The sequence below is a fragment of the Eumetopias jubatus genome, unplaced genomic scaffold (genome assembly GCF_037043125.1).
Source record: "Eumetopias jubatus isolate StellerSeaLion01/CBP00866 unplaced genomic scaffold, mEumJub1_p1.0 scaffold_14, whole genome shotgun sequence".
NCBI lineage: Eukaryota > Metazoa > Chordata > Mammalia > Carnivora > Otariidae > Eumetopias > Eumetopias jubatus.
The window spans coordinates 23,422,512-23,438,148 of record NW_028274820.1 but is presented as its reverse complement, the minus strand read 5'-3'; the positions used below and the strand labels follow the sequence as shown (position 1 = coordinate 23,438,148).

The window sequence follows — 15,637 nt, the reverse complement described above, 5'->3', positions numbered from 1 at the left end:
AAAGGAGAAAAGTAAAATTCCCCAATGCATATGCTGCTTCTCCCTCCTTACCCCCACTGCTTCACCCTACAGAAGCAAGATATAAAAAGGAGGGGAAAAATAGGAAAGGAGCCAATGTAAAAAGCAGAACGTGTTAATATATTTACTCTTGTGTTTTTATATTTTCAATACTACAGCGATGTCTTTATTCTGTGCATTCTGCAGAATTTATAATTTGCTGAATTGATAAACCCTACACTCATTAAGTAAGTTTTAGACCTAGGGAAGCTACATATGCCATTTGTATGGGATAAGGTTTTCTTTTTAAAATCCCTTTTGTTCTAAATGCTTTTTCTGCTTTGTAAATGAAGATCTTGGAGTGGTGGTTGTTAGGGATAGGTTAAGAAGCAAAGAAACAAGCCTAATAAAGGAGAGAAATGGGAATTTCTCTTCTCTACCCAGACAGCATATCTCCCAAGTAGAAGTGATTATTTACAGCCACTATACAACCTTTGTGGTCTAATTTGGAAAAAAATGACTTGAAAAGTGGCCATTTCAAGAGTAGCAAAAGGAGAGGCCAACGCCATGGTATAGTGGGAGGGAAATGGGTTCAGAAGAGGCCTTTGTGTGCCCTAAGGCCAAACATATCGCCCCTGCCCAAGGCTGGCTCAGGCTTGGAACATGTTCCTCTACAAATTAAAGCTCCACCAAGTGAGGAAAGTGTTTTTTTACCCTTGTTACCCCCAGGGCCAGTACAGAGCACGGTTCAATAAATGCAAAATAAGTATTCATTGACCAGATGAATAGCTAAAACAAAGTAGATCTTTATAGTTTTCCATTGGAATTAATGATTTAATTAAAGGATAGTCTGTACTTTTTTTTTTTTTTTACATTTTGATGCTTTGCTTTGCTCTTACGTGGCTTCTAATGAATAACATTTAGAATCATAAACCGTTACAGCTGAATGGAGACTTAGTGATCTCTAACTTAACTTTCTCATATTACAGATATGGAAATTAAAGCCAACCTAAGTGGCAAGAAAGTGGAGGTTTCCTCACCAAGAACATGAGTTCCAAGACTATCATCCTAAGGCTCTTTTCAATGTATCATGTCATGTTATTTTTGAGATGATCACAGTAATGAAGGAAGATTTAGTTTAAATTTATATTTACATGTGACTGACAAAACTTTTGTGTCTGTCTCCTCTTCTTTTTGTGAAGCAGCAATTGTTGCAGATAAACTTCGTATCAATTGTCAAAGACATGCCAAATCATTGGTACATGCACACATAATCAAAATAACTTTGTATGAGGAAAGCTGTGATCAATAATAGTGGATACTTAAAAATAAACAAAATAAGGAGCAAGCAGTTTTACATCTGTAGATAATGATCATGAAGTAGTTTCTTCTACCCTGAAAGATTTTCACTGAAAAGAACAGGAAATGACTCAAATCATAGATATTATCAAACTAGAAGCAGAAAAAGAAATAAACTAAATAAGATAATGCTGTGCCTCAGAATGCTACACTGTAAATGCTTAAAAAGATTTCCTAAGAACCGGGAAGATCTAAGCAGTGTGTTTCAAATGTTTACTATTTACCAAATGTAATCCATTTCATAAATTTTCTTTACTTACCAGCACAGTGGAAATCACCTTTAAGTTAACCTTTATTGAGAGTTCACATGCTGTCATATGTATTTCATAAAATAAACTTGAGTCTTTTTAAAAACGAGTCTCAGAGTAAAGACAGGCTTTTAAAAGATATGCATTCAGCATGAAATCATCCAGTTAGCATGGAATTAGTTTAATATTTTCCTCTTTAATATTTTCCACTTTTCCATAATAATTCTTTAAGATGCATACTATTCTGATGAATGAACTGAAATATTAAAGTAAATCCTTTAGCTAAGTTGTATGACTTAACTTATACATTGTAACATATATGACATATAGAATACATTATATAGCATATAATGTATCTACATGTAATATGTTATACATAATATAAATTTATATTTATATATTATTTTAAAATGCCAAATAAACCAATACCCCAAGGAAAGCAAGTGCTGAAACAGGTAAAACCAAATTAACCATCTCAACTTAGAATGAATGAACAGATATTTTCAAGAATTTAAAGCCATGGATTTTGTAATAGTATACATTCAGTCCTCATTATTCATGGACTGTGTGTTTGCAAATTCATTTGCTCATTAAAATTTGTTTGTAACCCCAAGATAATACTGGCAGGCTTTGGGGATTTGTAGACATCCCTAGAATGGTGAACATTTTGAGTTGCCCAACGTGCAGGTGAGTTCAAAGAAGGCAACACTCTGCTGGCTTGCTTCAGCTCTCATACTGTAAACAAGTATCCTTTCTGTGGTCTAAGGGTCATATTTTCCACAGTTTTGTGCCTTTTGTTGGTGATTTCACTGTTGAAAAGGGCCCCTGAGCTTAGTGCTGAAGGGCTGCCTGGTGTTCCTAAGTACAAGAAAGTTGTGAGGCACCTTATGGAGAAAATACTTGTGTTAGGTAAGATCCCTTCAGGCGTGAATTATAGTTATCTTGGCCGTGAGTTCCATGTGAATGAGTCAACAATATAGAATAAGATGTTTTTAAACAGAAACCCATTTAAAACAAGGTTATGTGTTGATCAGTTGACAAAAATATGACCAGAGGCTCACAGAAACCTAACCCAGTATGTCCCCTGGGATCAATGGTTCAGTATTCGCTAATTCAGGGTTTGCAGTGATCTTATAGGAAATAACTACCAGAAACAATGAGAAACAAAGAGAAGGTGCAGAAAGCCATGATCTGAAACAAAAAGAAAGACACAATTTGATTTTCACGATTTCTTTACTATGTTTTTATTGTTTGTTTTGTTTCAGGAATATAAAAAGAAATAAGATCAATTTTTGATAAATAAAAATAAATAGATTTTGTTTCTCCAACATTCGTTATATGAAGTTTTCTAAGTCTCTGGAAATTAGATGACAGCAAAATTAGATGTCATGACCCATGGATCTCTTGGATCCTTCATGATCCCTGGCTTGGTGTAGGGTACATGGTAAAAAGAGATTCTGTTGATAGATAATGACTGATGGACATCTCAAGACTCCCATGGGATATTCCAGTTTCATAAAATTTTAGCTGAGGAGCCCTGAGTTACCCCACTGAAGATCTGGGCCCACTAGCATGTCAAATAACTATATATTCTGTAGTCTCATAAAAAGTGGAGCCTTGGATGTTTCTGCCCTATACTTCTTTTGAACCACAACCCTTAAGGATTCACAAAATGGATCTTTAATAGTAGGTCCATACTAGAGGGATTTCTAGTCTGCATCTATGCTAGTGAGGTAATTGCAAGACAGCTCAAAGAAACTATGAACCATTATTCTAGTTTTAACCCAAATCAGGCAATTCTTGATCTCTCTGTGGGTTGCTGAAATCAGGGTATTGTTTAAAGTTCTTTTTCAAATTTATGATGAACAAGGACTAAGACCGCTAAGGAATATTAAAATAAACATTATTTGCTGTTGACATTTCAAATCATGTAGTTTAAAAAGTGAATGTTTTAAATTCTTTATTATCCTAAAAGGACATATTCCCTAAAGTATAATCAAATGCTCTGGAATCTAATAAATCAGAAACTAAAATATGTTAATACATGTACAATCAGTGAAAATATCTCAATGCTATAAATGATTGTCATATTGACTTCCTTTGGTACAAATAGAGACATAAAGTGTTTCCTTTAAAAAAAATGGCATTAGAGGAAATGGAAGTTTACTTTTGAAATCTGACCCAGATACAGTAAATGCAGATCCTCCCTTGAATATACTTTGAATAAGAAAACAATAAAGAAGTCTGAATATGTTGTGACTATAGACTGATACAATTAATTTTCACACGTGGCTTATGGAAATTCCACCAGATGTTGGTGCTAAATAATTTGTTTAGATCTGAAAAACAAATCTGTAAATGGGCATAACGTGTCAGCTCTGGGTTGAAGGCAGATGTGGGGAAGAAGGGAAGATTCTGACGCTGCCATGAAGAGTCAGAGGATGATACTCAAGTCTGGGCAGACTGGAAATGAGAAAATCCAGAAAGACTTTCCAGCAAAAGGGAGGAGGGAAAACGTGAAGGTCAGATGATGGGAATTCCACAGGCGTTGAGGACAAAAAGCTCTTCAAATTTGTGATTATCTGACAGCTGCCTGCTTGAAACCTTCTCTCCTAGTCTTCACGACACTGCACTCTTCTGGTCCTTGTCCTGTTTCTTTGGCCATCCTCTTGGGTCCTGTGGTTTCAAGTTGATGTCCACACGTATCCTGAGGATTTCATTTCTAGATGTCCAACTGTTCGGTAGATACTCCTATTTAACGGCTTGTCAGTGTATTCAGAACTGATACTTCTACACTCTTCCCAACCTGTGGCTCACTCCTTACTCTCATTGCCACATTACTTAACGTCAACCAGGGTCATATTTCATAGTTCTCCATTTCCCTCCATTTCTGATCAGTGATCAGATCTCATGGCTCCTGTCACTCCTTGGTAATAATGTCTGCAAACACTTTACCACCCCTCCTGCCATCACACTAGTACCTCTCACCTAGGACTCCCATTTCCTATTGGTTTCTAGTAGAAGATCCATTCCTAAAAATGGTCCTGGGCTGGCGGGGGAAGGTTCCTACTGCTAACTAACATTTGAAAAGTGCAGCAACCATCACTTTCCTCTTGGCCAGCCATAACACACTTTAGCATATGACTGATATTTCTCAGATCCGCTTGTCCTGAAACTCTATTCATCAGCATCTAGCTACTCATGTTCCAGGAAACACACTCTGGGAAACAAAAACTTGGACTATCTAAACGGCCTCTACACTGCTCTCCTTGCCTGATCTTTCCCTTTCCAGGGCCTCGAGAATTTCATTGATAGATTAATTTCTTTAAAGTGCTTAACTGATTATATTATTCCCTTGCTCAAAAACCTTCAGTGGCTCCCCATTGATCTAAGCAGTGATTAAGCACCAGGTTCTCCACAACATGGTACGAATATACCTCTCCAGTGTTATCTTTCTCCCTACGTGGCAGTGTGGCATGGGAGAAAAGACATGAACTTTGAAGTCAGATCCAGGTTCAAATTCCAACTCTGTCTCTTAAAGACTATAAAACAGGGGCGCCTGGGTGGCTCAGTCGTTAAGCATCTGCCTTCTGCTCAGGTCATGATCCCAGGGTCCTGGGATCGAGCCCCACATCCACTCCCCACTCAGTGGGAAGCCTGCTTCTCCCTCTCCCACTCCCCCTGCTTGTGTTCCCTCTCTCGCTGTGTCTCTCTCTGTCAGATAAATAAAATCTTTTTTTAAAAAACCTGTAAAACAGGTAAGTATTTAATGCTTTGAGCCCTTTCTTTGCTCATCTGCAAGTGCACATGGTAACTGTAGAGATGGGAGGATGTAGTGACATAGTATTGGTGAAAGCTTCTCGAATAATTGTAGCACACCCTCTCTGGCCCCTCTCTGGTTATAAACTCATTAGTCAGGTTGAACCTCTTTCATGTTGTAGTCACTTAAGGCCTGCCTGCAGGAAGTGACCAGTGATTTTTTAAATTAAGAACCCAGAAACAAACAAAAAACAAACAAAAGAACCCAGAGGATCACCTGCCAGTGTCATTGAGAACTAACAAAGCAGTTCTCTACCCTTATTTGGGGAATTTTCTATGGATCCTCAAGGGACAGGAGCCAGTTCCTATAGCACATCCACGCTTTTTAGGTGGAACCATACCACTGGCCCTTGGCTAGGTGGGGGTGCAAGGTCCGAGACTCAGCAGTAGTGCTTGGAAAAGCAAATCCTTGATTCAAAGAGATGAAACAAAAGCTGCACTTTTGTTAGATTCAGAAACTTTTAAATGTGCTTATGATTTACTTCAAAGTCCAGAGTGAAGAAAATACAAGGTCCTCAACAGCCCTGCCTAAGGAGGAAACAGGGATTTTTGTTTGATTTGTTCACTAGTGTAGCCTAGTGCCTGAATAGTGTCTTGCATGTAAAGGATGCTCAGTTAATATATGATGGAAGGAGGGATGGAGGGATGGTGGATGAATGAATAAATGAATGAATGAATGAGGCCATGGCATGCATTTTAGAAATGATCTATCATAGTGCTCAATATATATAGAAGGTCCTTAATAAATAACTGGCTAAATACATAGATTGTACCCTAGCCACTTAAGGGCATTTAGTAATGTACCTTAAACTAAATATTATTCCTATATGTTTTTACTTTATAAAGTATTTTTATGTATTACCTATATTATCATCATTCTCTTTCTTTTAAAATGATCTATTCATTCATCTATTTCTCCCCTCAAAACAGGAGAGTATCACAGCTTAAAAGCAAGTGAGGAGAGAAAATGAAATTAAAAGGTTAATTAGATATTTTTAGTCAAAAAGTTAAAAGAGTTTGTCTAAATTGGTTTGCACTGAATGGAATGAAGAGAAAACAAACTTCATTTTTTAAAAAGCTGGAAGAAGATGGAGGAAAATGAGGCATAACGTGTGCAGAATGTGTTTGATAAACTTGTTGAGAAAGAATGTTACACTTATAACACCACATTTGGTACACACTTCACTCAAAAGTTTTTATAATTATCATTCTCGTATGAGGGAAGAATAGCCAGATACCCCCTTCACAGCTATAGGAACCAAGGCTCAGTAAAGGTAATGATCTATACTGCCAATAAGAGGTAGATCCAGGGGTGGAAGCCAGTTCTTCCAAGTATTCAGGAAAAAATACAATTGTCAAAGTGTAGAGCGAGCCTGACACATTTAGAGAACATGAAGAGTTAGGGTGAATAGGGTACCTGGTTGGAATGAAGGGGGTATATGGAAAAGTCACAAGACATCAATTTAAAGAAATAAATAGGAGACAGATTATAGAGTACCTTGAGTAATACAATAAAGAATTTGGGTTTTTATCTATATCAATTATTTTGATATTATTTTTAAAGCCAGAAAAAATCCTCTTTAAAATAAAAAACCTGATATGAGATGCCAAGATGCAAAACAAATTAAAAGTAGGTTGTTTCTCCAGTTGAAGCTGTTCTGCCTTCCGGCCCCTCAGCTTTTGAGGAGAAAAGGTTGAAAACGGCGCAAAAAGGTTTAAACCAAGAAAAGTTTGAAAAGGCATGAGTGCTGACATGTGTTTGGGCAAGGCAGAGACGAGCTAGTGGCAGAGGGACCCACCGTGGGAGGCAGAGAGCGCGGACACGGGGTTGCCGGTGGGAAGGGAAGGCGAAGATGCTGGGAACAGGAGGGGACTCAGAACAGAGCCGGGGAAGTTCAAAGATGCAGTCGTGGGCAACTGTAGGACGCGACCGACCTCACAATCACAAAAATGGTGAAGGCGAAGGAGAAGGCTGCTGGTTTTGGCGAAAGGCAATGACGTACTTTTAAATGTGTTTTTGTCATACAGACATTTGCTCTGCACTGTGCTAGGGCCAGAGGAATGGAAATCAACCCCTTTCTCTCTACCAGTTTTCTTCCCTTTTTCAAATAGATGAAACAAAAGTGCATGGCATGAGTCAGAAAGCTGCACTTCTTGGCCTATTTCCAAATTTCAAGTGCTTAAGTTTTCACCTGAAAGTCCAACATGAAAACTTTACAGAATCCTCAGACCCCATTCTAAAAAGGAAAAAAAAAAAAAAAAGACCATTTCCATTTTTGTAAACTTTCTGTTCTTCCTTCTGGATAACTAGCACATTAGTTTTTATCTTTAAAAGCTTGTTTCCCCCGATGGCATGAAGTACAATTGATTTCGAGGGTAATTATTGTGAAATCCAAGATTTGTGTGTGTCTGTGTGCTTTAGAAACTAAATGATAAAAGTGAAACGTGAGGATATGCGCATCCAATCAACTACGGTAATTCTGATGCGTATTCTTCTGAGAATCAATACCAGGTCTTGGCAAGCGGCGTGTAAAGAGTACAGGCTCCTCTTCCTCTGTGTTTCTGAAAGTGGTGATGCAAGCGCTCCCGCCCTTTTCTGAGAACACAGAACAGAACGCCTGACTCAGGCAGGCAGCTGCGGCTCTTGAAACGGCGCCGGCCCCGCACGCTCCCTCCTGGGGTGAGCGCTGCCACCAACATGAAGCCAGCCAGCTTGTGCTGGCTGAGCTCGGCTGTCCTTGCTGCTTACAGCTTGTTGGTTGTGGCAAACAATGAAACGGAGGAAATTAAAGATGAAACGGCCAGGGATGCCTGCCCGGTGCGACTAGAAAGCAGAGGGAAATGCGACGAGGGCGGCCAATGCCCCTACCAGGTGAGCCTGCCCCCGTTGACGATTCAGCTCCCCAGGCAGTTTGGCAGGATCGAGGAGGTGTTCAAGGAAGTCCAGAACCTCAAGGAAATGGTAAATAGCCTGAAGAAATCTTGCCAGGACTGCAAATTGCAAGCTGACGACAGCCGGGACCCAGGCAGAAATGGACTGCTGTCACCTAGCCCGGGATCCCAGGGAGAAGCCGATGACAACAGAGTTCGAGAATTAGAGAGTGAGGTGAACAAGCTGTCCTCTGACCTAAAGAATGCAAAGGAGGAGATCGACCTGCTTCAGGGTCGCCTGGAGAAGCTCAATCTTGTAAATATGAACAACATAGAAAATTATGTTGATAGCAAAGTGGCAAATCTAACTTCAGTTGTCAATAGTTTGGATGGCAAGTGTTCGTCTAAGTGTCCCATTCAAGAACAAATACAGTCACGTCCAGGTATGTACAATGTATTCTTACCAGTTGTTCATGACTATTATACAACTAGATAGTAAACATTAACCTGACCAAATAAGTTAAATACATGACAGAGGAAATAAGTAAGCCTTTTAGTCATCAAGGTAGTAGAGGAAAAGCTAATATCTTTGCAAATGTGGCCACAGAAATTATATAAGACTTAATTACAAAAATCATAATTAGTTCTGTATCCTGTGAAAGCACTTCCAATTTCAAGGAGCTTATTTGCTAATGCCAGAGCTACACAAAAACTGGAGTAGAGAGATATTAGTTCTTAATGTTTCAGTGCATTTAACTTACCTCTTCACTGAAATGTTTGAAAACAATAGAGATAAGGCAATATTTCCAGTTATGCTTTGTTCATTGGGACTCAAGTTTCCTGTGGTTGGCTGACTGCTCCTTCTCATGTGGCCACAAGGAATCTTTGAAAGATTTTTGCTTATCTACAGTTGGTAACCCCAAATACCTAGTGAAAACAGGAGATTTTATAGATGGAATAAAAGCATCTATATGGCTTCATGTGTGTGCAGAACTTTTTGCTTCGAGTGGTCCAAAAACATTTTAAGGGGAGAGTTTTGGCATACCAGAAGACCACAGACTTAACTACTACTTCTTAACTACTTAACTACTACCACGATGCCCACAAACTTCTAGCTGTGGCACTGGTTCTTCCAAATGCTGCCTTTGTACCTGAGTTCCTGGGACACTGCTCCTGATGGTCTTGCTACACTTTGGAAAGCCATCTCTGCATTAAGACCTCCACTTACCATGAGTGTGAGGTTGGAGGGACATGATGCCTGGGACAGAGGTCACATTCATTTGGAACAAGCACCTCATGCGTGCTCCATCCCTAGGGGATCTGCCAGGGATCTGAAGGTAGGGAGGGCTTTCAAGGACCACTGTTGCTAATACTTTTGGCAGGCTGTATCTGAATGTATCCTGCACTGCAAGGCAGAGGCTCACGTCTTAGTGCCATCTCTGGGCACACATTAGATTTGATGCTGCATGGCACCTTGTAATGATATGCACAATTTTCTACCATCTATCTTTGTACTGAAAGTTTGGGGGACATATTGGAATACTGTGAGTTCTAAACACACATGAATAGATTTTTTGTGCCTCTGAGTAGCTCATATTAAATTTACCTTATCTGGCCCAGATCTTTATAAGAAATATTTGAGAGTAAATATCTGTATTTGATTCCTACAGAACCATGTTAACTGATTATTATACTTGCCCTGGACATAACCACCTGTTGTTTCTTTCTAGAAACCAAACATATGAAACACTGGCTAAATACTTTCCAGATAATAAATTCAGAATAAGAATACTGGTATATTATTTTTAAAAATCTTTTTTTTTTACTCGATCTTCTTCATTTAGTTGTCAAGCAAGGAAAACAAATGTGAATTTATGATCAATTCTGTACGTTAGAATTTTAACACATCATTTGGAATATATCCTATAAAACTTTATGAGAGAGGAGGGTATCAACCCCTTGAGGTGAAAGGACATAGAAACTTGTGCTTTTTCAATGATATATTAATACATGCCAAATTGTCATTTGAAAAAAAGATATGCTCCCTTCGGGAGAAGGCATGGTGCGTATTGGAACAAATAAAACAATACCTTGAATTAAAAAGAAAAAAAAAAAAGAAACTTGTGCTTTTTCTGTATACGTGGAATGCAGTTCTGGGAAGTTGGAAGCATCTGACCTTTAGGACCAAGGAATGTAGTAGTTACAAGAATAACCTTTACAGCCAGCCAGATCTCAGTATGGGTCCTGGCTCTGCCACTTGATGCTTCTGTGAACTTGGGCAAGCCACTGATTCTCTTTGAGCCTAAATATCCTCACCTACAGATTGGAAGTAATACCTACATCATAAGGTCAATGTGCAGAGTAAGTGTGAAAATGTTAAGTCTTTGGCAGAATGCCTAGAACACATAAGTAGCACTCACTAAATATTAACTAAACTACTAAAACTACTTTATTGATGGGGGTCTCGTTGTTGTTCGTTGTGAACATTATCACTATGATTACCAACCAAGAGTCACGTTGGAGAGCCTTGTCTGCTTTTATAGCACCAAGTTCTTATTCTGAGGCCTTAACAAACATTTGCTAAACAGGCTCAAGTGAGTTTTGCAGAGCAGGGTTTCATTAACACCTTCGACTGAATTATCAAACTGCTTTTGTAAATATAAAGAATTTTTAAGATGCACAGTTTTTATTAACAGAATCCAATGCCTTTCTCTTCTTGCCCCTTCAGTTCAACATCTGATATATAAAGATTGCTCTGACTACTACACAATAGGCCAAAGAAGCAGTGAGATCTACAGAGTTACACCAGATCCCAAAAATAGTAGCTTCGAAGTTTTCTGTGACATGGAGACCATGGGGGGAGGCTGGACAGTGCTGCAAGCCCGTCTCGACGGAAGCACCAACTTCACCAGAATGTGGCGAGACTACAAAGTAGGCTTTGGAAACCTCAGAAGAGAATTTTGGCTGGGGAACGATAAAATTCATCTTTTGACCAAGAGTAAGGAAATGATTCTAAGAATAGATCTTGAAGACTTTAACGGTGTCAAACTCTATGCCTTGTATGATCAGTTTTATGTGGCCAGTGAGTTTCTCAGATACCGTTTACACATCGGTAACTATAATGGCACAGCTGGAGATGCCTTACATTTCAGTAAACATTACAACCATGATCTGAAGTTCTTCACCACCCCAGATAGGGACAATGATCGATATCCCTCTGGGAACTGTGGGCTCTATTACAGTTCAGGCTGGTGGTTTGATGCATGCCTTTCTGCAAACTTAAATGGCAAATATTATCACCAAAAATACAGAGGTGTCCGTAATGGGATTTTCTGGGGCACCTGGCCTGGGATAAGTGAGGCACAGCCTGGTGGCTACAAGTCCTCCCTCAAAGAGGCCAAAATGATGATTAGACCCAAGCACTTTAAGCCATAAATCACTAATGCTCATTCCTCTGAGTATTCATTACCTAATAGGGCAATTAATTCCTTTAGCACTTTGGAATATGTTTCATACTCCTTTTCTGTGACTAAAAATTTATCTCTAAGCAGTGGGTTCTTATGCTACACAGCATTTGAAATAAAGCTGAAAAAATATACATTTTAAAGGAGTTCTTTGTTGCTGTTACACTGTTATCCAAATGAATACTTGCAAAGCAAGTGGGATTATTGAGAATTACACAAGTAGATTTATGATTTTCTTAACTTCTATAATTAAAAGTTTTCTATTTACTTGTATTACTCACTATAATTATGAAATCATTGTTTATTTAGCAAGCTGGATTTTTACACAAGTAATCTGAATTTTTATTGTGACTTAAATACAGTTAATGGTAGATCACTCTTTTCAGGCTGTCCTCAGTTATTGGATATTTCTTTGTCTCTGAATACCCTAATCCTCATTCTGAGATAAACTTTCTCAATTTATGGCATTTACTTTGGTTCAGGAAGACCCTACAGCATTTTAGTTCTCAGATGAAGGGAAATATATAGAATTAAACCTGTTCAGGTACTATTTGTGAAATGTAACATATTTGTCATTTAAAATATTTTAAAAGTGATAGCATAATGTCACTCCTAAAAGCATTCAGAAAATTCAACCTTAAAGACCATGGTTTCAAGGTAATTAATTCACAGTTAATAACTATTTAGGTGTTGCATGGTGAAAACTGCTTTAATATAAAAATTAGCTTCCTTTGCTCTGTATGCACAATAGTTTTTAAGATTGCTCACTACTGTGCGTGACTACTAGTAGGCTTTCTTTTGGAAGGATAGGTGTGGGTGGGGAATAAAGCATTTATTTATAGACTAGAATACTCTGAAGGCCGAAGCATTTATATCCAAAGCAATAATTTCATTAAGTGATTCACTTCATAGAAAGCTAAGTTTTATAGGACGTATGAATTTTGAAATATATAGTAGTTCAAATATTATGTATTTCAATCCTAACTGGTGTATTGCTTATTTTTTTTAAAGCTTTAAATACAGGTGTTTATTTTTTTAACCAAATTAAAATATCTGACACTTTTATAATTCACTAATTCTGGAGTGTGGGTATCATTTTTAAAACATTATAAAAAGTAGTGTGTTAAATTTCATCACTGTAAAAAGGGATCATTTCAGAGAGAACAGTAGTATTCTGTTGAACATTTAAAAAAATACTCTAGAATAAAATTTGAATAAAATAATGTGAGCCATAGAAATATATTTAATCTTTAATTTCTAGTTTGTTTCTACTACAGTAACCAAGTTTTCAAAATAAACTCATGAAGATGCAACTTTACTCCTTTGAAAATGATTAAGGAGGATAGTTGCTTTAGGTAACAAATTAACTTTTTCAAATATTGCCCTTTATAGAAAAATCTAACCAAAAAGAAGCAAGATATTCTTTAAAAAATATATGACATACAAAGTTCTCAGGTACGCATGATAAAAATTAGGTTATTACGAACACTATTAAAATGTTAAAGCAAGAGAAATGCAGATAGAATTATGATGACCAAAATGTAAAATATCATTATAGATTTCAAAGGATTCATATCTACTCAATAGTTTAATAGATGTAAATGTAACCGATTTACTCTTCATTTCTCTCTCTTTTCTTTTAAAAAAAGATTATGAAGATTTCGATATACAGTGTATTTATTTCAGATAAGAGGATTTTCATTTACTATATGTAATTATTAATATATGTGTAGGTTTCAGTAAATTTCTGTGATCAAAAATGGACTCGTCAGGCAGGATCTTATCCCCTCAAACTTCTATTTCTCACACAATGAAAAAAAGAAAAAAAATGGACTCTTCATGAAATAACAGTTCTAAAGAAAAAGAGCTCATATAGTGAGTGTCCACTGACTTAATGGGAACGAGGTATCATTTCATGAGATTTGGCAAATAATTCATTAACCCAGGTAAATATTCAAAAGCTTGTCCTTTTATCTTTCTACCTTATTTCAAAGGATCAAATTTTATTTTCGATTATACTTTTATGGTACTTTTCTAATAAAAATTTCTGTGACATAGAAATTTCTTTTTGAAATCATTTCATGTCATTTATAAAATATATTTTATACTTTGATATCTTTAACATGTTGATGGAAACAGATTATATCTGGGAGTCTTTTGCCTTAACTATTCACTAATATATGCTAATGTTCATAAATGTGGATTGATTATTAACAAATATTTCAGTCTTGGTTCCATTTTAAAGGCTAATATTTATCTTAATTAAGACTTTATTTCTAACCTTTATCATTCTTTGAAAATGTTGACTAAAATTAGTCCTTAGAAATTCCAAGTGAAACTAATTCACTCAATGCTGAGAAGAAAGATCACATTTTTCTTATAAGCAGTAATGTTTCAAATGAACTAATGACACATCTGTCCAGTAAAATAAAGAGCTTAAATATATGAAGCATGAAAGATATCCTGGTAACAAAATTTGTTGGTCCTTATTTTTGAATGGCTGCTCAAGGAAAGTTTTTAAAAGTTAAAGTGATAGATAAAGTCATGATAAGCTTTTGTTTAGAATTCTTATTTTCTTTTATGTATAAATAGGTTTATGTCTTTAACAACCCTGTAAAATAAAAGATTTAATCTTCACCTCTATTTCTGCAATGTGGAAACCTTAAATAATACTGTTTGTAAAATAATATTTATATATTTACTCTTGTCTGAAAAGTTGCATAGTGTTCACCTAATTAGGCTTTACCTTTGACTCCATAAAGATTTTAATGAGTTCTATTTCGTTAACAGGAAGACAGAGGCAAATACAGGAACACCATTATCTTATTTCCCTCCAGAATACTGTTGACACATTGGAAATACAAAAGTTTCAGTTTCCTTTTGCAGCACTCAGCTCCATCTTTTTCCATCATTAATGTTGCTCCTTTGGCTCAGCCCCTATCAACTCCTTTGGATAATGCAAACGCTTTCTCAGAGTAACCCATGCCCCCAGTTTCAATCTGTTCCAAAACACCCTCCATTTCACTGTCAGAGGGACTATTCAGAAATACAATTCTGATTGTATTATTCCAGTAACCCCTCATTTCCTATTGTATAAAAATCCAGCAAATAAGCCCCTTCATGGATTGGTCTCTGCCACCCCTTTCACTATCCTTTTCTGCCACCACACATACTCCTGCCATACTGAATTCCTTGTTGTTCTCAAACAATCCCCATGTTCTCTGAGTTTTTCGCTATTTTGTGTATAGTGTTCCCTTGGTCTAGATAGAATGCCATCCTCAACCCCTGCTGAGATTTGTCTTATCACTCATGAATCAGAGCAGGGACTCAGGAGCTGGTCTTGCTAGATTTGAATTTCAGCTCCACCCTTTGTAAGCGGTGTGATCACAAGCAAAGTCACTTAATCTCACTGTCCCTTGGTTCTTTCAGTTACAAAATGGGTAACAGTAGAATCTGCCTGGGGGTGGAAAAAGAATCTGCCTGATAGAGTTATTGAGAAGATTAAATGAGATAACATATATGAAATACCTAGAACGTGTGTGTGTGTGTGTGTGTGTGTGTGTGTATAATCATCATCATCATCATCATCATCATCATCCTAAATAGTTATCTCTTTTGGGCAATCTGTTCTGATAACATTAGGAGGGGGTTGGTACCTCTCTTCTTGGGTCCTATACCATCCTATATATTCCTTATTATACATTACGTTATTCAACGAGGGTTCTACCTTGAAATCAATCTCTTTGGCTAGGCTGTAGAGCCAATTTGAGACAGTGTTGTTCTTCAAAATGGTTCATGAGTATGTTACCATAGATAAAGAGCTGTAGTGTGAAGAAGCTAGAGTTATAACTGGGGAAGAAGCAGATACCGTCAAATCGG

General features: G+C 37.2%; 2 protein-coding genes across 2 annotated transcripts in view; one reads left to right on the top strand and one right to left on the bottom strand.

Moving 5' to 3' along the window:
- Positions 1-15,637, bottom strand: part of CCDC146 (coiled-coil domain containing 146) — a 103,223-nt gene that overhangs the window by 68,034 nt on the left and 19,552 nt on the right. The window lies entirely within an intron of this gene.
- Positions 7,973-11,901, top strand: FGL2 (fibrinogen like 2). Its single transcript, XM_028117909.2, has 2 exons — positions 7,973-8,737; positions 11,023-11,901. Exons 1-2 carry the CDS (start codon positions 8,122-8,124, stop codon positions 11,727-11,729), a joined length of 1,323 nt encoding a protein of 440 aa, XP_027973710.1. The 5' UTR covers positions 7,973-8,121; the 3' UTR covers positions 11,730-11,901.